At 43.5% G+C, this 20,170-nt stretch overlaps 1 protein-coding gene across 8 annotated transcripts in view; it reads right to left on the bottom strand.

The window, feature by feature from the left end:
• The window catches only part of CACNA1B (calcium voltage-gated channel subunit alpha1 B), a 326,623-nt gene that overhangs the window by 210,204 nt on the left and 96,249 nt on the right, over positions 1-20,170 (bottom strand). For all 8 annotated transcript variants that reach the window (XM_088664972.1, XM_088664973.1, XM_088664966.1 and 5 more), the window contains one exon: positions 5,962-6,053. In XM_088664972.1, coding sequence (XP_088521098.1) covers positions 5,962-6,053 — 92 coding nt within the window. The remainder of the gene's footprint in view (positions 1-5,961; positions 6,054-20,170) is intronic.

Genomic DNA, 20,170 nt, shown 5'->3' with positions numbered 1-20,170 from the left:
TAGTTTTGGAGAGTTTTTGTGATACTTGCTCTAATTTGGGTGTTTGTGGTTAGAATGGGACTGAAAGACCATGATGGAGTGGTTTGCGTTTCTTCACCTATTTTAACAGTGACTTCTACTGGGGCATGATCTGTGATTTTGATGCTGCCTATGTTTGTTGATTCTACCAAGGGGATCAGACCCTGTGTGAGCAGGATGCTGTCCAGTCTGGACGTTGTACCATGACGTCCGGACTGGAATGTGTAGGTGATGTCTCCCGGGTTGTGTTCGCCCCAAATGTCATAAAGACCCCTGTTTTTTAACATTTTTAGTAACTTGTAAGAAGCCTTAGTTGTTTGGGAGGGAGGGTTGAGGAGGGTTGCCTGTGAGCTTACAGGATGTGTGTTTTCCAGAGTTATGCCCTTAATATTTAAGTTAAGGTCGCCTCCTAGAATTGCTTCCCCCTCAGAGAAAGAAAGGAACTTGTTTAGTGTTTTTTGAAAGAATTCAAGTTGTCTCGAGTTAGGGCCATATAATGAGCCGATTGTCAGTTTAATTTTGCCATCTAGTATTCCTTTAATGAAAATGAATCTACCTTTTTTGTCCTTTAGGACTGTTGTGGCGTTGAAATTCAAGTCCCTACTAATTATTACAGCTACTCCGCGGGCCTTTCCTGAGCCTTGTGCTACCCATTGTTGACTAAAACGAGGGTCATTCAGGAGTTTGTTCCCTTTGGGTGGGTTGTGTATTTCTTGTAGGAAGGTGATGTGTGGTTTCATGGTATTTATGTATGAGGTAATACGTTTTCTCTTGATTGGGTTTCCCAGCCCCCTCACATTTAGTGTAATTGCTTTTAAGCTAGTCATCTTGTTTATTTATTCTGTAGGATGGTTCCTTGCCAACCCGTTTGGGTTGTCCTATGTCCCTCACTTCGTGTCGTGTATTGAACCATTGGAGTTGCGCTGACTTATGATGTGGCAGGTGGGGGTTCAATGGGATCAGAATTAGAATCGGGTTAAAGAGTGGGAGGTAAGTTATAGAGGGTTTCCTATATGTAGTTATATAGGTGTTCGTTTGGGGTATTTTGGACTTTTTGGCAAATAGCCGGTTGGTCCTTGGTCTCGGCTGATGTGAAGGGCTGTACTCAAGGACAGGCCGTCCCCTTTGTCGTTTGTGACAGGGGATGATCAGCGAGACGGTGTAGAGTGGTTTTGTAATGTTAGTGTCTGGTATAAGGTTCGTGAGCAATGTTGCCAATGTTAATAGCAACATCACTGATGTGTTAGAGTGTGTGTATGTGTTGGTGCGCTCTGGTGCCACCATGTTGTTGAATAGGTATCATGTTTTAGCCTGATAGTGAGTTGTGTTATGGATGTTGGGGGAGTTGTTTTTCTCTTGTTTGGTATGAAAGGGATACTGGAGATATGGGTTGTGGTTGATGGGGAATGTGATTGAGGTTATCTGGACTGGTGTCAGGGTGGGGTTGGGATGGGGTAGGTTCTATGGAGGTGTGGGGTTGGGGGGGATATTGATGATGATAGTTATGTTCAAGGCCTATGGGGAGGGGGGGGTAGGGGGAATCACCAGTCCTGCAGTTCGAGATGTTTTCCGGTTGCCTCATTTAGCTGTGGTTGTTGTTGTTGTTGTTGTAGGGTTGTTCCTCAGTGATGTTTTGGTTCGGTTGATCGTGGTTAGGCGTCCTGTGGAGAATGTTCGGTAGAATGATTTTGTGCGCGATGGTAGATGGTTGAATCGACGAGTCTTGATGTATTGCTTCTGTTGTCTCTTTCCTCTCTTTACTTCCATCCACTCATTTACTGTTATTCCACTTTCTTGATCTCGGCTGTCACTTGGTAAGTCTTTCTGTTGCTGGTTCGATGGAGGGTCGAGTCCAAGGTTCCTCAATAGTTGTTGGGCTTCCGTTTCGTTGGTAGCCATGTATTGCGTTGTGTCGGTTGTCACGATGAGACGGAAGGGAAAGCCCCAACGGTATCGAATCCCTTTTTGCTGAAGAAGCTGAGTGTATGGACGTAGGTTTTTTCTCCGATTTAGGGTGTCCTGGGATAGATCTTGTAGGACCAATATGGAATTGTTTTTGTATTGGAGGTTGGTTGAGTTTTTGAGGCTGTTCCATATCTCCTCCTTTTTTCTGTAGCGTGAAAAGCACACTATGATGTCTCTTGGGTGGGCACCAGGTTTTGGCAAAGGTTTTAGAGCTCTGTGTGCCCTTTCCAGATCGGATACCTCGAGTGTCAGATTTGGGATTGTATCTTTCAACCAGCTCACAATTAGGTCTGCTGGGCTTTTCTCCTCTGCTTTTTCTGGGAAGTTGCGGAAGCGGATATTGCAGCGTCTGTTTCGGTCTTCGATGTCTGCTTGTTTAATTCTCAATTCTTCGGTTTCTCTTTCCAGTTCGCACAATTTCTCATTCATGCGTGTGGTTTCATCCCGATATTGCTCTATTATTCCTTCTTGCAGTTGATTCTTCTTTTCTAGAGCTTCCACTCTGGAGGTAAGATTGCTGATTAGTAACTGTATAGGGGCCGTTGCATTTTCCACTGCAGCTTCCAGTTTACTAGTCATTCTCTCTTCCATTTCTCTTAGGTGTTGTAATATTTCATCATTTTGAGGAGGTGTTGTGATCTCAATGTTTTTTACCATCTTTTTAGTTGGTGACACCTTTATCTCCTTGACGTTTTTGGTTTGAGGTTTGTTTGGCATTCTCTCGGAGTGGGACGTGTTGCGGTTAGGGGTTATGGCGATGAGGATTTCTGGGTGTTGGGTTATTGGACTAGTCAGGCGTTGTTGACTGGTGGCTTCTGCAGAGCGTTCGGTTTAGGCAATCATTTGTGTCATCTCTTGGCGATGTTATGTGAATTTCTCTGAGGTTGTCGTACTCTCCTCAACAGTGTTGTCAAAGCGGTGGTCAGGTACTCAGAGAGGCGGGTAGACCCAAGGACAAATAGACAAACAAACAGGTGAGAGTAGACAAACAAACAGGCGGGGAAAGAGAGAAAGAGAAAAAAAGGGGGGGTAGTTTATGGATGGGCAAACAAGCAACTCAACAAACAAAGAGGGTATAAAACAAAAGAAGGGGTGAGGAGTGATAAGTGGGGTGGAAGGGGAAGATAAGGAATGGGCAAATAAAGGGGAATTGAGTGTCTGGGAAGGGGTTCAAGGAGAAGGTTTATGTAGTGGAATGAAGGAAATAAGATAAAAATAAAATAGAAGTGTTTATTTTAAAGGGGGGTGATGAGTGGGAGGAAAGGCTCCCCTATTGGAGACAGGTTAATAAACAGACTAGATAGGGGGGTTCAATTTAAAAGGGGGAAAGAAGGAACCGAAAAGGAAAGAGAAGACAAAATGAGGGTGGAAAGTAACAAGTGAGACGGAGGGTAAAAATAAGGAGAGGATATATTGGGGAGGTGGGTTTGAGTGTATGGAAAGGGTTTATGTATTGAGGTGGAAGGAATAATATAAGGCTAAGGTAAAAGAGGTTTGGAGGAGAGAGAGGACAGCTTAAAAAGGGTAGAAATTTAGTAAAAGGGCTAGGAACTGGTGGTTTTATTTTTGCTTGTTTTTTTCCCTAAAGGGTTAAAATGTATAAAAAGAGGGGGGTTGGGTGTTAAAAAGTGGAAGGTGGAAGTAATAAACTGTGGCAATACTAAAAATATTGGTTAAAAATATTAATATATTCTTTTTTTAAAAAAAAAGGGTGGGGGTGGGGGAGAAATAAAATTAAGGTCTTTTTGTTGTTATTGTTCTTATAGAAGAAAATTTTAAAGAAAATGAAAAAGGGGGAAAAAGAAAGAAATATATAAAATATTTATAAAAATATTTACATATTAAAAAATAGCATTAAAAGTATATTTTTTATAAAAAATAAAAATAAAAAGGGGGTTTATTTTTTAAAAGATTATACATAAAAGATTAAATATATATATATTTAAAAATGGAAAGAAAAACGAAAAACAAACGAGGCCTTTCCAGTGGGCCTCCCTTTGGACTTTGGGCGCGCTATTCGGCGGGAAAGCAGGCCCAGGTTGAGTCTAGGCCCAGCCTCGTGTTCCCTCAGGGCCGCAGTTCGTCCTCCTACCTCTCCCTCAGTTTAGCGGCGGGGGTAGCGGAGGCAGCTCGACGGCGGGGTATCTGGGTCAGGGTCTCTCCCCTTCCCCCAGGCACCCCACTCTCACTCCTGAGTCCCTTCGGCCCCGGGGCTCCAGGTAGCCGGGTGACCTCGGCGCGGTAGCGCAGCAGCAGGGAGGATGACCAGGCAGTGGCTTTCTGTGGATTCAGACAGGGGTCTGTTCTAACCTAGGACCTTTTGCATAAATACCCTTGCTGGATCAGGCCAATGGCCCATCTAGTCCAGCATCCTCGTCTCACAGTAGCCAACCAGATGCCCCAGCGGGAACCCCACAAAAAGGACCTTTCACAATAGAACTCTGTCCACTGGTTATTTCCAACAACTGGTATTCAGAGGCACCCTGCCTCCATTAGTGAAGGTAGAACAACCTTATCCTCAATGGAAAAGCATCTTCTCTAGTACTGAGTGACGTACCCCCCATAAAAACAGAGCAAGGCTTCAAAACAGACCAGGAGCCAGGGAACGGCTCAAGGCAAATACATCCAATGTGAAACATAAAGCTGCCACAGGGACAAAAGAAATCGAGGCTCCCTTCCCATCCTCTGAGCATGCAGCTAGTTCTGCAGACCACAATCCCCATTTCCCCACTAATCAACAATTATATGATGATCAGCAATTTAAGAGGGGGGAACATGGGTTAAGACAAGGTTGGAGGTCCCTTTTTCAGCCCAAAGACCACATTCCCTTTTAGGCAGCCTTCTGGGGGGAGGGTTGTCACATGACAGTGGTGGGTGGGGTAAAAGGCAAACGTAGGTGGAGCAAAGATAAATTCCACACATTCAAGATAGAGTTATTAATAGGGCCCAAGGATATGTCTCAATCATGCCAAAAAAATTAAAATAAAGGAGGAAGCAAAGCAAGGGAGGAGAGGGTTCTATCTTTAGGTAATAGGGTGTGGCCCAGGGGAGTTCTGAGGGCCAGAGAGAGACGGGACTGGAGGCCATATTGGGTTCCAGGACTGAGGTCCCTGACCCCTGCAATTAGTTATGTCTGCCCCTCCCCATTTCATTGGTTCCTTTTGCTTGCCTATCCCTTGTACAGAACCATCGCTAGACACACAAAGGGGAGACACAAACCTGCGGAGCTGTCACTCAACTCCCATGCCCTTCACCAAACAAAAAAGACACTTTAAATTAAAGCACAGGAGATAAGAGATGAAGCCAAGGAGACGGCAGAGTCAGATAATTTTATGCAGACATTGCAGAACGAAACAAAGCTGCCTTCACAGCCAGCGGATAGGAGCTCCTTGGCTGCAAGGACCCCATTCGCGTGCCAGGAAACATTGATGAGACGCTCAGGCTATAAAAACTCCAGGCACAGGTTTGAAATCCATAGGAACAATTTAGTACTGAGTAAACTCTTTTCAACTTGACTTAAAAGCCATCATACATTTAAAGCACTGCGATACCACTTTAAACACTCATAGCTCCCCCCAAGCATGCTGTGAGGTGTAAGTTGTTAAGGGTGCTAAGAGTTAGGAAACGCCCCCCCCCCATTCCCCTCATAGAGCTACAATTCCCAGAGTTCTCTGTGAAGAGAGACCAACTGTTAAACTACTGTGGGAATTGTAGCTCTGTGTGGAGGATAGGGGTCTCCAACAACTCTCAGCAAGCTACTGCTCCCATAATTCTTTGGTATCATATTGATGGAAGTTGCAGTTCAGCAATGTCTGGAGGACTAAAGATTCCCTAGCTCTTGGCAAAAGTCAGAGCTGAGAAACCATTTCTTGGCTCAAGGGTTGCACCCCCTTCTGAGCAACCTTGAGTGGGGCGCACCCTAGTGGCTGGTGTGGGGCCAGAGGCAAAAGTGGGGCATGGAAGTCATATTGTACTCACTTGGGATTCCCGATACAAGCTTCAGCGGCCTCAGTACTCGGACAGCTCTCAATGTCCGCAAGTCAAACTGAGCCCCAGCAGTAGCCAGAATCCTAATGGGAGAAGGAGAGAGAATGAAAGAAATTGTGTTAAGATGAGAGTTTTCATGGCTCTGAATAAAAGCCCTAAACCACTGGAGCCGACTGGCTCACTAAAGCTGCATGCACAGAGCAGTTTATTCTGTCTTCTTGGTGTTTCCCTAACTGTTAATTTCTGCTTCCACGCAATGCAAAATCCACCTTCAGAACTCTAGTGGAATATAATGGAAGTTTAGCACTCATTTCCACGTTAATTGTTTCCAGGGAAAAAATCCACAGGCAACCCCATAAACCCCAAAAGATTATGGGAGTAAAGTGACAAAATAAGGCCGGAAACCAAGCCTTATGAGGAGTGGTTGAAGGAGCTGGGTATGTTTAGCCTGGAAAAAAGATTCCAACTAAACATCAAGAAATACTTTCTGGCTCTAATGTTAATTCAGCTCATGCGTAGGTGGGGAGACAAGGTTTTGGAAGAGGTCTGGATCCATCACACTCTTGAGAGCAAGTGTTGCCTAAACTGACTGGCAGTGGCTTTCTGTTATGACCTGGGAGTTTTTTGCATAAATGCCCTTGCTGGTCAGGCTATGATTCTATGAAAATTTGGGATGGTGGGATGGCATACACTTCTTTCCTGATGTTTTCATGGGGGAATTATGGGGGAACAGAAGGATGGGGGAATAGCAACATTGTCCAATGACTTTGGTTGTTGCAACACAAATCCCCCCTTCCCCCCATGTGAATGAAATTGGACGCAACATTCCAATATTTCAGTCAAAAAGCCACAATTTCATAATGCAACACACTGCAGGGTTAGAAAACAGGACAGAAGCACTAGCATTATAATCAGGAAAACTAATGCAATATTCCATATACTGTGTGTGTGTGTGTGTGTATATATATATATATATATATATATATATATAGCACCTTAGGCCAGGCCCCAGTTTTGGAACCTGTCCTCATCCATCATTTCAGAGATGAAAACTGAGGCAGCCTGGCAACACTCCAATTGTCAGGTCAAAAACTGCTACTCAGTCCCCAACTAATAATTGTTCTGCACTACTTAAGACTCTACTTCAGGAATAGGAAAATTGGGCACCCACCACTAAAGGCCTGGTTCCAGCATTATGCAGAATGGACCTATTGATAGGATGATATCTGCCCTCTCCAGAAGAACGCAGTGATTGGTTGGGTATGTAAGTGGTGAGCAATCTCTTAGGTGTCCTGGTCCCAAGCTATATATGGCTATGCTCACAAGCATCAACACCTTGCTCACCAACATCAGTAGCTAATTAGAACCCAGTGCAAGTATTTCAGCGGCAGTATAATAAGATGCCAATATTCCTCCCCGTGTTCATGCATGTTTCAATGTGTGTGTGTTTCTCAAATATCTGACTTGTAGGGGCCATAAGAGGAGAGCTAAACTCCACAGAATGAAAATTCCAGAACTTTTTAACCAAAAAGGCAGAAAGTGGGAGGGGAAACTGTGATGTACCCAGCAGGTAGGTGCCAGTAAATAGGGACAATTCCTGGTAAATATAGACCAGGGTCACCAACCCAATACCCAAGGACACTGTGGCACCCATGAAGTCTTCCAGTGGTGCTCCTAGGAAAAAATGAGGGGGCAATTGTATGCAGGGCCAGAAGTAAAAATGGGCATATCAATAAATGTAAATGTTACCTTTGCACTATAAGATTTCTACGCACATACACACCCCACTCTACCCACCATCCAGGCAAGGAAGAGACTTTATCAGAGTTCAAGAACACATCCCCCCAGGCAAAACACACATAAGGATGATGTGAAGCAGGGCTGGTAAAGCTGGGAATCTATGCATCTGGGGAAAATTCCGAGGGCTATATTTGGCCCACAGGCCTGAGGTTCCTAACCCCTACTTTTGAACTAGAAGAGGTGGGTGTGAGAGCAGCCAAGCCCCTAGCAGCGTGACACCCATCCCCAGCTGAGATGCTCAGTGTTTAGTTTTCCACTGGAATCAAATGCACACCATAAATGGAAGCAATTATATTTAGCGGGGGTGGGGAGGAACCTGGAGAGAATGAATAGGAAAGCGTGAGCTGCCAAAACACGAGCCCAAGCCACTGAAAGGCATTTGAACCAGTAACGATCACACTCTGACAGACATCTCATTCTGAGATTCTCACGCCAGCTCACTTGCTCACTTCCCTCCCTGCTTTTAATTGCTCATTTATAAAACATCGGTTGCCTGGCAGAAGCAAACACTTCACTGGAAAAGTTAATCATCAGATATTCTCACCAATGACAGAATTGGTCTCTGGTGGCTTTTGAGATGAAGTTGTGCTGTTCTCTGCCAGGGACCCAAACTTAGGAGCCAGTGAAGGAGGCTGATCAGCTCTCAAAGTTTAGATTTAACAGACACAACTCCAGAGAAGCAAGAGCCAAATGGGGAAGGGCCGTAGTTCAGTGGGAGAGCATCTGCTTGGCATGCAGAAGGTCTCGGGGGCCAGGGAATGACTTGTCTGAAAACCTAGAAAACTGTTGCTATTAAATGAGGGCAATATTGAGCTGGATAGACCAATGGTTTGATTCAGTATGAAGCATCTTACTATGTTTGAGGGACCATAGCTAATGGTAGAGCATGTGCCTTGCATGCAGAAGGTCCCTGGTGTGTTCAGGTAGAGTGTCCACTTTCTGAAACCCTGGAGAACTGCTGCCAATCAATATGGACAATGCAGACAATGCTGAGCAAGAGGAGCCAATGGGTCTGACTCAGTATAAGGCAGATTCATATGTTCCTGAGGGGCCTACAATGGAAACATGTTTGCAGCCAGATGTCACAGCCACAGAGTCCAACTTTCCATCTTCAGGCTACAAGACTGTGGACTTGGAAGAATCAGACAGCATGAGGAAATATGGTCATTATGGTCCACATTGCCTTGGAAGCCATAATCCAGGAGCGAGCCATTCTATCAACACCTCTCTAGTCTGAAGAGGTCTCATTGCCATCTTCTGAGAACTTCAGTTGAGAAGCTCCAATGGCACAATTGTTTTCCCCTATATGGTAGGAGCCTATGGCTGCTGAAACAGGCAATGCAGACCATTGCAGCCGGGGGGGGGGGGCAGAGCTGCAGCCTTATTTAATGCTCAGTTGCTCATCCTGGAGTTATCAGTTGCTGAAGCACAGTTCTAAAGTGTCTCAACATGGAGCTGTCCATCCTGAATGTTACACCTTGTCTTGACCAGAACACACTATTAGAGCCATCACCTGGAGGAGAATATTGGCTTCCTTGCAGCTTGAAGTGGGGAGCTACTCAATACACCAGAAAATGATGAAGTCAGCCCTGAATAATATTGGCCAGTATTCATACCAGTGCCTCCTAAGTCACCCGTGGAATGTCTCAGTAAATATTCCGTTAATAGTTCACAATCCATGAGAGACACTCTGTTCTTCATGTTCAGATCCTGTGTGCATTAGCTCATTGGAGACAGGAGCTCTCTACTTGTCTGCACTGACTGGTAGCAACACTCCAGGGTTTCAGACTGGGGATGTTGGAGATGGAAACCAGGATCTCCTGCATGCAAAGCAAAGTGCCCTGATTGGAAAAATGAGAAACTGATAGAAACAACAATGAGAGAACAATATGCCCATACTTTATGGTAAAGAATACAAAACTTAAATGCAATTTTGGTGCTTTTTTTAAAAGTGCAGAATGGATCTAGAAACATAGGGAGCTGCCTTATACCAAGTCCTACCACTGGTATATTGAAATCAATATTGCCTACACTGACTGGAAGTTTATCTCTGGGGTTTCAGAAACGGGACATTCCCAGCCCCCAGCCCAGAGATGCTGGAGATTGAACCTGCATGCAAAGAAGATGCTCTGCCAGTAACCTTCGCCCACCCCCTGGAGAAAAAAGAATAGTGCAAAGCAGAAGTTGCCTTAAACAAAATCAGATCTTTGGACCATCTATCTCAGTATTGCCTACACTGATCTGCAGCAATACTCCTGGATTTCAGATTGAAGAAATTCCCAGCCCTGCCTGGAAAACTTGGGGACTGAATTAGGCACCTCTGCCTACAAAGCAAATGCTCTACTACTAAACCCTTCCCAAACAAGAATGTATGGAATGACTGACAAGGAACAGGAATTGGCTGATCTGCCATTAGCCTCATCCTCCCTACCTTTAAATGAAATGAGAGCAAGCACTTCTCTCTCTTTTTGGAAAACATTTTGCAGATTATTACCGGGAGCTAATGCCATTACTCCTGCCCGACTGCATAACAAGAGGCAGCTCATTCACAGCTAGCTCTCACTGGGATGCCGCTCTGAACTCCTTCACGGGGGAAAAATAATGCCAGTCCCCAAGGGAGAAGGCAGCAGTAATTAACCAAAAGGGCTTCTGCTAACTCGGTAAAATTCACATTCGAGCGCTGCCTTTCATTTGAGCATGCTTCCTTCTCCCTTACCCACCCCCAGTGATCCCATTGGAGCCTCTCTTTCAAGAAGCAAACATAGCTAGTGAACACACACACACACACACACACCCCAGAAGAAGGCGCATGAAGGAGATCAAAGGAGCAAAATGACAAGAATGCTTGGAGGGGAGCAAATGTAAGAAAGAGCTTTCGAAAGCCCATTATGCAAGGAAGAACTAACCACGAAGAAGCCACTGAGGATGAAACAAGAAGACAACTAGAGAATGGAAAGGGGGGAATCCAAAGCCTGTGCCAGCATCTGGAATACTTGGATAGTGCTATGGCCCCAATGCCATAGCAGGGCCCACTGCTGAAGCAAACCCCTACCCTGCTTAAAGAAAAGAATATATCCAGGGCCCTGAGGAGACACCATCAGGTAAGGGAGCTGTCCAGGTGAAGTGGGGGGAGGGGTTGCCCATAGGCAAAGCAGACAGGTCAGGTTCAGGCTTCCCAGAAGAGTTTCCACTTGCTTGCCCAGTGCAAAACACAATCCCATCTGCTAGGCACAGGGGGAATGCAGCTTGTTGGATCAATGTTTTAGCTTGCCCAGCCTTGCCTGCCACCCGTGGTGCCCTCTATCCTTGGCCTACTTTTATGACGCACCAATCTGAGGAATAAAGATTTAGGTATTCAGTTCTGCAACCTGAGTTGAGTCCTTCATGCAGTAAAAGCCAAGATACATAGCATGCTGAGCACTTGGATCTAGCTGCCACATTTTATTTATCGTTATTGCATTTGGGTCTGCGAATCAAGCCTTACAAGGAACAGCTGAAGGAGCTGGATATGTTTAGCCTGGGCAAGAGAAGACTTGATACGACAGCTATCTTCAAATATCTTAAGGTCTGCTGTCACACAGAAGATGGAGCAAGATGGAGCTGCTCAAGGGTGTAGGACCTGAACAAATGAATTCAAATGACACACAAAAAGGAGATTCCCACTAAACATTAGGAAGAACTTTCTGTCAGTAAGGGGCTCGGCAGTGGAACAGAATATTTCCAAGGAGTCCACCGGAGGGGCTCTTTTTCCAGTGCCCTCTCAAGGCTGGAGCTGTCTCTGTGAACCAGTCTCTGACATCACATGGGAAATCACCCCACCTATACATATGCTGCTGACTAATCAGGGCCATGTATAGAATCATGCATCAACAGAAGTATAGTGTCCAGATCAAGGAAAGTAACAGTACTGGGCACAGCAATTTAAGAAGAATGTTGACAAGCTGAAACGTGTGGAGAGGAGGGCAACCAAGATTATCAAGGGTCTGGCAACCAAGCCTTATGAGGAACAGTTGAAGGAGCAGGGTATATTTAGCCTAGAAAAGAAGACTTTTCCAAGCACAATTCAAAGTGTTGGTGCTGACCTTTAAAGCCCTAAATGGCCTCGGTAAAGTATACAGTGGAACCCCGGTTTATGAACACCTCGGTTTACGAATTTTCGGTTTACAAACGCTGCGGACCCGTCTGGAACGGAATAATTCTCTTTCCATTACTTTCAATGGGAAAGTTCGCTTCAGTTTATGAACGCTTCAGTTCATGAACAGACTTCCGGAACCAATTACACCCATGCTTCGGGTTAAGTACGCTTCAGGTTGAGTACTCCGTGGACCCGTCTGGAACGGATTAATCCACTTTCCATTACTTTCCATGGGAAGGTTTGCTTCAGTTTATGAACGCTTCAGTTTATGAACAGACTTCCGGAACCAATTGTGTTCATAAACCAAGGTACCATTGTACCTGAAGGAGCATCTCCACCCCCATCATTCTGCCCGGACACTGAGGTCCAGTGCCGAGGGCCTTCTGGCGGTTCCCTCGCTGCAAGAAGCCAAGTTTCAGGGAACCAGGCAGAGGGCTTTCTTGGTAGTGGTGCCCGCCCTGTGGAATGCCCTCCCATCAGATATCAAAGAGAAAAACAGGTACCAGACTTTTAGAAGACATCTGAAGGCAGCCCTGTTTAGAGAGGCTTTTAATCTTTAATCAATTATTTTATTCTTCTGTTGGAAGCCGCCCAGAGTGGCTGGGGAAACCCAGCCAGATGGGTGGGGTATATATAAATAAATTATTATTATTATTATTATTATTATTATTATTATTATTATTATTATTATTATTAGACACTGAGAGGAGATATGATAGCCATCTTCAAATATCTCAAGGGCTATCACATGAAATATGGAGCAAGCTTGTTTTCTCCTGCTCTGGAGGGTAGGATCTGAACCAATGACTTCAAGAAAGGGGATTCCAGCTAAAGATCAGGAAGAACTTTCTGACTTTAAGAGCTTTTTGACAGTGGAACGGTCTCCCTTGGGAGGTGGTGGACTCTCCTTCCTTGGAAGTTTTTAAGCAGAGGTTGGATGGATGCTTTAGCTGAGATTCCTGCATTCCAGGGTGTTGGACTAGATGACCCTTGGGGGCCCTTCCAACTCTACAAGCCTATTATTCTACTGCCTCCAACCATAGACGCAGAGCATAGTCATCATGGCTAGTAGCCACTGATAGCCTTCTCCTTCATGAATTTGTCTGGTTCCTCTTGAAAAGCCATCCAAGTTGGCAGCCATCCCTGCCTCATGTAAGACCAAATTCCAAAATTTTACAATGCCACTGTATATCTCTCCTGATTTCTCACCATTTAACTCTTAGGTTCTTGTACACTAGAAAGGGAGAAAAACCTTTCTCAGTCCTCTACAGCCTGCATAATTCTGTGAATATCTACTATGCCCCCCCTTCTTCCATGCTGGATGGAACCCTGGACAATACCTAGCAGTATCTTGTGTTCTACTATTCTGCATCATCCTATTGAATTCCTTTGGTTTCTGATAATTAAGCTGCCTAGATAGCTCAGATGGTTAGAGCGTGGTGCTGCTAACACCTAGGTTGCATGTTTGATCCCCGCATGGGACAGGTGTATATTCCTGCATCGCAGGGGGTTGGACTAGACTAGAGGATCCTCAGGGTCCCTTCCAACTCTACAATTCTATGATTTCAGCATTCACAGCCCATGCACATTCAGATGCTGACTTTATTGCAGGAGTGGGGAGCCTTTGGCCCTCCAGATGTTGCTAAGCAACATTCTGTCCCCAGATGAACTGACCCAGACCCTATGATCATCGTTTGAGGCCCTTCTTCATGCGCTCCCTCCATGAAAGGTCTGGAGGGTGACAACACAAGAACAGGTCTATTCTGTGGCGGCTCTGCATTTGTGGAATGCTCTCCCCTGGGCAGCCTTGGCTGGTGCCTTCATTTCATATATTTAAGTGTCAGGTAAAAACATTCCTCTATAATCAGGTCTTGGGCTGATTAAACATTCTATGGCCTTTTAACTGTGTTTGTGTGAATGGCCTATTGGTTCATTCTTGTTCTTGTTTTATAATGTATTTTGTGTTTTCATTTTGTATTTTAATGTTATGAACTGCCCGATGATCTACGAGTGAAGGGTGGTATACAATTGAATTAACAACAACAACACCCATCATTCCTGGCCATTGGGAATTGTAGTCCAGCAACATCTAAAGAGCCTACCTTAATATTAGCTTCATTATATATTTGGCTAATATATTTGGGGATGTGGGTGGCGCTGTGGGTTAAACCACTGAGACTAGGGCTTGCCGATCAGAAGGTCGGCGGTTCGAATCCCCACAACAGGGTGAGCTCCCGTTGTTCAGTCCCTGCTCCTGCCCACCTAGCAGTTTGAAAGCACGTCAAAGTGCAAGTAGATAAATAGTAACCGCTACAGCGGGAAGGTAAACGACATTTCCATGCGCTTCTCTGGTTCGCCAGAAGCGGCTTTATCATGGTGACCACATGACCTGGAAGCTGTACTTCCTCGGCCAATAACGCGAGATGAGCGCCGCAACCCCAGAGTCGGTCACGACTTTACCTAATGGTCAGGGGTCCCTTTACCTTTATATTTGGCCAACTAAATATTAACTTTTAAAAAGTGTTTGTTAATTTCAACATGTATGTTCTAAATCACTTCCAGACTTATCACTTCTCTTGGTTTTAGACCAGGGGTCAGCAACCTTTTTCAGCCATGGGCCGGTCCACCATCTCTCAGACCATGTAGTGGGCCGGACTATATATTTGGGGGGGGGGATGAACAAATTCCTATGCCCCACAAACAACCCGGAGATACATTTTAAATAAAAGCACACATTCTACTCATGTTGAAATACCAGGCAGGCCCACAAATAACCCAGAGATTCATTTTAAATAAAATGACACATTCTACTCATGTTGAAATACCAGGCAGGCCCACAAATAACCCAGAGATGCATTTTAAATAAAAGGACACATTCTACTCATGTAAAAACACGCCAATTCCCGGACCATCCGTGGCCGCAATGAGAAGGTGATTGGGCCGCATCCGGCCCACGGGCCTGAGGTTGCCTACCCCTGTTTTAGACTCTCAATGAACAAAGATTCTTTTGGGTTTGGGTTTGCAGCCTAGAGTGTTTTCAAAACTTAAACAGGCCAATATCCCAATTGACTGAGCAACAGTAAAAGGCCTTTACACTCTCAGATTCAGTTTCTTATTTCCAAAAGTTGTTTCAGTCAGGCAAAATTACCTCTTGGTGGGTAACTGAAGGTTTTAGAGACAGCCTGCATTCTCATTTACCAGTTGCTTTGGTTTGTGCAAATTGACATAGGAAGATGAATACCAATTTGCAGCTACTTCAGCAAATGTATTGTGGCCATCCTGAATGGGCTCCACAGAGAGCTGTGCTGAAAACACTCTATCTCATTCTGTGTTCATTTCCACATTGAAAAGCTCCACCAATTTTCTACACTTGTGGCAAACTTATTTGTATTCTTGCACATTCAGCACTGTTCTTCACAATGCCATTTTCCCTACTTCTTCTCTGCCCTAACTCTATTCAGCTTCATTTGCCCAAAGACTCTTTCAATCTTGTCATCTGCATTTACCCACAAGGTCTTCTTCACCCACAAGGTCTTCTGTCACAATGCAATACAATATCAATAGTAAGATTTAACATTTGCATAGCCCTTTCAAAGATCCAAAGTAGAAACATTCATCCAAGTTTGTGGAACCAAATGGTGGGCAGAGCTTTAAAGATGTAAAATTTCCGGAAATTTTGAAGCTTGAAAAAAAAAACTGGGTTTTTTCCAGTTTTTTCGGGAAAATTGGAAAAAAAATGCTACATTAGCACTTTTTCTTTTCTTTTCCAGATAGAAAGTCATTCTGTTACTTTAGAAACATAAAATATAAGTATGGACGATTTTAATGGGCATAAAATTATCACAACTAGCATATTAAAAACATAGCGTATCCAAACAATTATTACATACAGAATTTACTTTTAAAATAATATTTATTTGTATTTGCAACAAATGAAGCAACAATCTCCGGAACTGTTTACTAGTTTATCTGGAACAAAAAAAAACACCCCAAAATATTTTTTTTAAAAAATCCAGAAGTAACAATTATTCATATTTCCTCTCCACAGTATTTAAAAAACATTCTTATAAAAAGAACGGAAGAAAGAAGTGGGACTAAATTTCAATGAATGGGCATATATATTCAGCCCTTTTTGTTGCTCTATACAGTATTTTCTTCCAGTGCTTTGAGGCCTAGTGAAGAGGAACAGAACCAATGCATACCACATGCATGCAGAGACAAAACTGAAACCGTTTTCTTTTCTGGTGACAACAGCACCTCCTAAAGGAAGAAATGTATCTTGTTCTTGCACTGGAGAGTTCAGTTTGTAACCTAGGACTTGCTTGTCCTCACAGAAATTAGAATAATCTGATACCATACATATTTTTTAGAAATGATTTATAAAATATTTGAACCCCTTATCTTTAAATATTTTATTCATCATGTTAAAAAAAAACATTCAATAATCTATTTTTTATTTTTCCAGTTTTTCGGGGGGAAAACAAAGAAGGCTTCAGGGGGAAAACAGGGGGGAAACGGGTTATTTCCAAAAAAATTCTGGGGGGTTTCCGGGCCTTCACATCTCTAGCAGAGCCAGGGGCAAAAGTGAGTGGAGCAATTAAGACACCTTTTAACTTTGTACACTGGACTACTTTCTACTATATGGCCACCTCTATCCTCCACCCAAGCAAGCAAGAGGCACTATCAGAACCATTCCAGCTAAGTAAAAAACACTCTGGATAATATCTAAAGATGAGAACAGACCAAAAAGTGATTTTGATGTTCATGGACGCCAGAAAAGCTTTCGATAATATATCCTAGAGCTATATGAAAAAAAACCATTACGGATTTTGGGGAAAAATTCAAAGAAATCAGACATAACCTAACAGACTGGCTACAATATTACCAATTAAATGAGGTTTTAAGACAGACAGAGTAAAAGTTTTGCAACGGAAGAATCAAAATTAGATAAAGAATTAATACAAAATAAGAAAGGAGTAATATCTAGAATGTGCAAGCTTTTTTTTAGAGTGGGAGGTGAAAGATGAAGAGGTGAAAGAAGTAATGATTAAGTGGGCAAAAGATTTTGGTAAGAATATCCACTTGTCGGCATGGGAAAGATTATGGAATAAAGAATGGAAATTTACGGCCTGTTATACGCTAAAGGAAAATGTAGGTGCTTGCCTGTTGTTAAGAGACTGAGAGTTCCACACTAAAAGATCAAGTTCTTAACAATGCAGAATGTGTGGCACTTGTAATTGTGCCAGTTCCACAGAGAAAAGGACGTCAAGTGGGCATATAGGTGATCTCTTGTTCTAGAGTGTGTTGAATTGATTTTATTGTTCTTAGAGCTTCTCTTTCTCTTCTTTATCTCTGTTTTTATCATGTACACTGCTTCATTGCCTTTATGATGTGAGGCAGCCTATGAATTTGTTTAACAACATCTTCAGTTCATTAATGATTCATTGTCATGAAGAATAAAATAAAAAATGCAAACTGATGTGGAAATGTGGAGCATTTAAGATTAGAATAATGAGAAATGGAGATAAACTGAAATTGGCAGATTCACCCACCCCTAATCACGAGCATCAGTTGCTTCCCAGCTCCATCTACCAACCATTCCAGATGAAGAATGCCATCTGCACCCTTTCCATGAACACATCACTTAAAAAGCGAGCTAGCAAGCCATGGCTATGTTACAGTTAAATACCTGCTGTTGGTGCATCCCAGGAAAGCAAAAAGCAGACATTCAAATTTGCTTTCTCAGTGGGGACTATTGAGAGATCTGCCCATGACGAGATCTGCCCATCCTGTAGATTTTAACACACAACGGCTGAACCTGCTCTCAGAGGATGGCATTTGTTCTGCAGCAAAACTGTGATGAACCAACAGAATCACTGAAGCAGGCAAGCCCACATGTTTGCTACAGTATTTTGTATTCTGTTCCCCCAAGATCAGAGATCAAAAACGTACAACAACCATTCATCTCACTCTGATGTGGTGGAATGTAGGGGGGGGGAGAGTCTTCCACCCAACACGTTTCCTTCAGCATAAAGAAACTCTGCAGGGGGTTGCTATTTTAGAGACACAGGGTGCCTCCATTGTTTGCAGGCCGAATTCAGTCATATACGGAAAACATAGTTTTGTGCAATTAATGTGAATTAAAATGCTCTGTTGCCCTAGTGCAACAAACCCACTTTTAAAAAGAAACTGATGTATTTGTGGTGAGGAAAATGATAGGGAAATGCACTGAAAAGTGTGGGGTGAACAAAATGATTAATGGGAAGACACAGAACCACCATGCAAGCAAATTGGGTTAATTCAGCTTTATGCCATGTAAGCTCCACACACAACAAATCAGAACAAATGCTTAATAAAGAACATGCCATGTAAATTTTGCATAGGCAAATTTCGGTGGGAAACAATTTCAAGAGTCCACACGCACAAGTGCTCAAGCATGTGCAGCAAGGGTTTTCAAACATTTTAGGCCCTGGGGGATTTTGAACAAGTGCAGTGGGAGCCAGGCTATATGGACACTTTTCTCCCTCCACCCCCAAGTTAGCCTCCCACAGGCACAGAAAGATAAAGTGCGTACTCACACACTTCACTTTTTGAAGTGCTAAAAGTTAAATTCGGTAAAATTAATCATGAGTCTTGAAATGTATATAAAGCTGAAAAGTGTTTGAGGAAAGAGCGTCACTCTTCCCACTTCCTCCTTCAGCTCTGTATACTCATCACTGTGTGACCAAGGGAGGCAGTGGATGGAGATAGTTCAGAGGCCCATCCAGTGCCATATGAATATCTTAAGGGTACCACTGCACCTAGAGACATCCTGATGTGTGTTTGGTGAATTCACTAGCTATCAGCCATCAAAAACTATTTGAGCAAGTATCTGCCAGCCATTCATTCCCATACAGATTTCAACTCAATGTATGCCTCTCTAAACATATTCCATCCCAAACTACACAGGGTTGTTTAATGCATTTTGGTGCAATCTGAATGATAATTATATTCCAATTCATGTATCAGACAATACACAAACGATGTCACTTTGCTGAAAAATTCTGACCACACAAAATACAGTCATACCTTGGTTTAAGTATGCTTCATTTTGAGTACTTTCCGTTTATGTACTTTGCAGACCCATCTGGAACGGATTAATCCACTTTCCATTACTTTCAATGGGAAAGTTCGCTTCAGGTTAAGTATGCTTCAGTTTAAGTACTCCATGGACCGTCTGGAACAGATTAATCCACTTTCCATTACTTTCAAAGGGAAAGTTTGCTTCAGGTTAAGTATGCTGCAGGTTAAGTACAGACTTCCGGAACCAACTGTGTACTTAAACCAAGGTACCACTGTATACTGATGTAAGAACAGGGACCATCAGATGCCCCTTGGTGCAGGCAGGAGCTGGTCCTGGAGAGAGGAAATGCAAGCAAGCAGACAGCAGTGGGGAAGTAACAGTAAGAAAACAAAAAATGCTTTTTAGCTGATGGAATTCTCTTCCTGACAAACCATTAAGCCATCTCTCCCACCAAGCTGAAGGTCCAGTGATAGCAATATAATCACCAGTGATATCCTTGGCAAAATAGAAGAAAGAAAGAAAGAAAGAAAGAAAGAAAGAAAGAAAGAAAGAAAGAAAGAAAGAAAGAAAGAAAGAAAGCATCCCATAAACATCCTTCACCAAACCAGTGCCCTCCCAATGTTTCAGATGACCAATTCCAGTGACAAATTGGAGGCAGTGATAGGACTTGTAAGCTTGATGAAGGGTGCCAGAAAGTTTTGCTTCATTTGTTTATTCACTTGTGTAGGTTTTGGTGGTTACTTTTGCTTTAAGCTCAGCACTTCCAGAGTGTATAGAAATGAAAGCAAAATCTCAGCTTTGCAGCAGTGAACTCCATGGTAAAAAAACAAAAAAACAAACCCACTACCACCACCACCAGCAGCAGCAGCAGGTCAAAACCTACTACTCATCCTTTCCAGACTTTCTGCAGTAATCTCTTCCAGGCTATTAGGAATGCGCTAACCCTGTTATAAGGTAACTGAGAGCTGCTAGGAAGAAGGCTTTCTGGATAGTTAAGGCACTGGAGCTTGAAATGCCGCAAGACACACAGACACACAGACACAGACACACAGACACACACAGACACACACGCTTGCATTTCCTCTCTCCAGGGCCAGCCCCACATTTCAGCCCTGCTTGCCCGAAGAGGCTACTGATACTGTAGTTCCTTCTCTTGTTGTTGTTGTTGTTTAGTCGTTTAGTCGTGTCCGACTCTTCGTGAC

Source organism: Zootoca vivipara, chromosome Z2 (assembly GCF_965207765.1).
Source record: "Zootoca vivipara chromosome Z2, rZooViv2.hap1.1, whole genome shotgun sequence".
Taxonomy (NCBI): domain Eukaryota; kingdom Metazoa; phylum Chordata; class Lepidosauria; order Squamata; family Lacertidae; genus Zootoca; species Zootoca vivipara.
The sequence above is the reverse complement of the archived record's forward strand: the minus strand, read 5'-3'. Positions and strand labels throughout refer to the sequence as shown.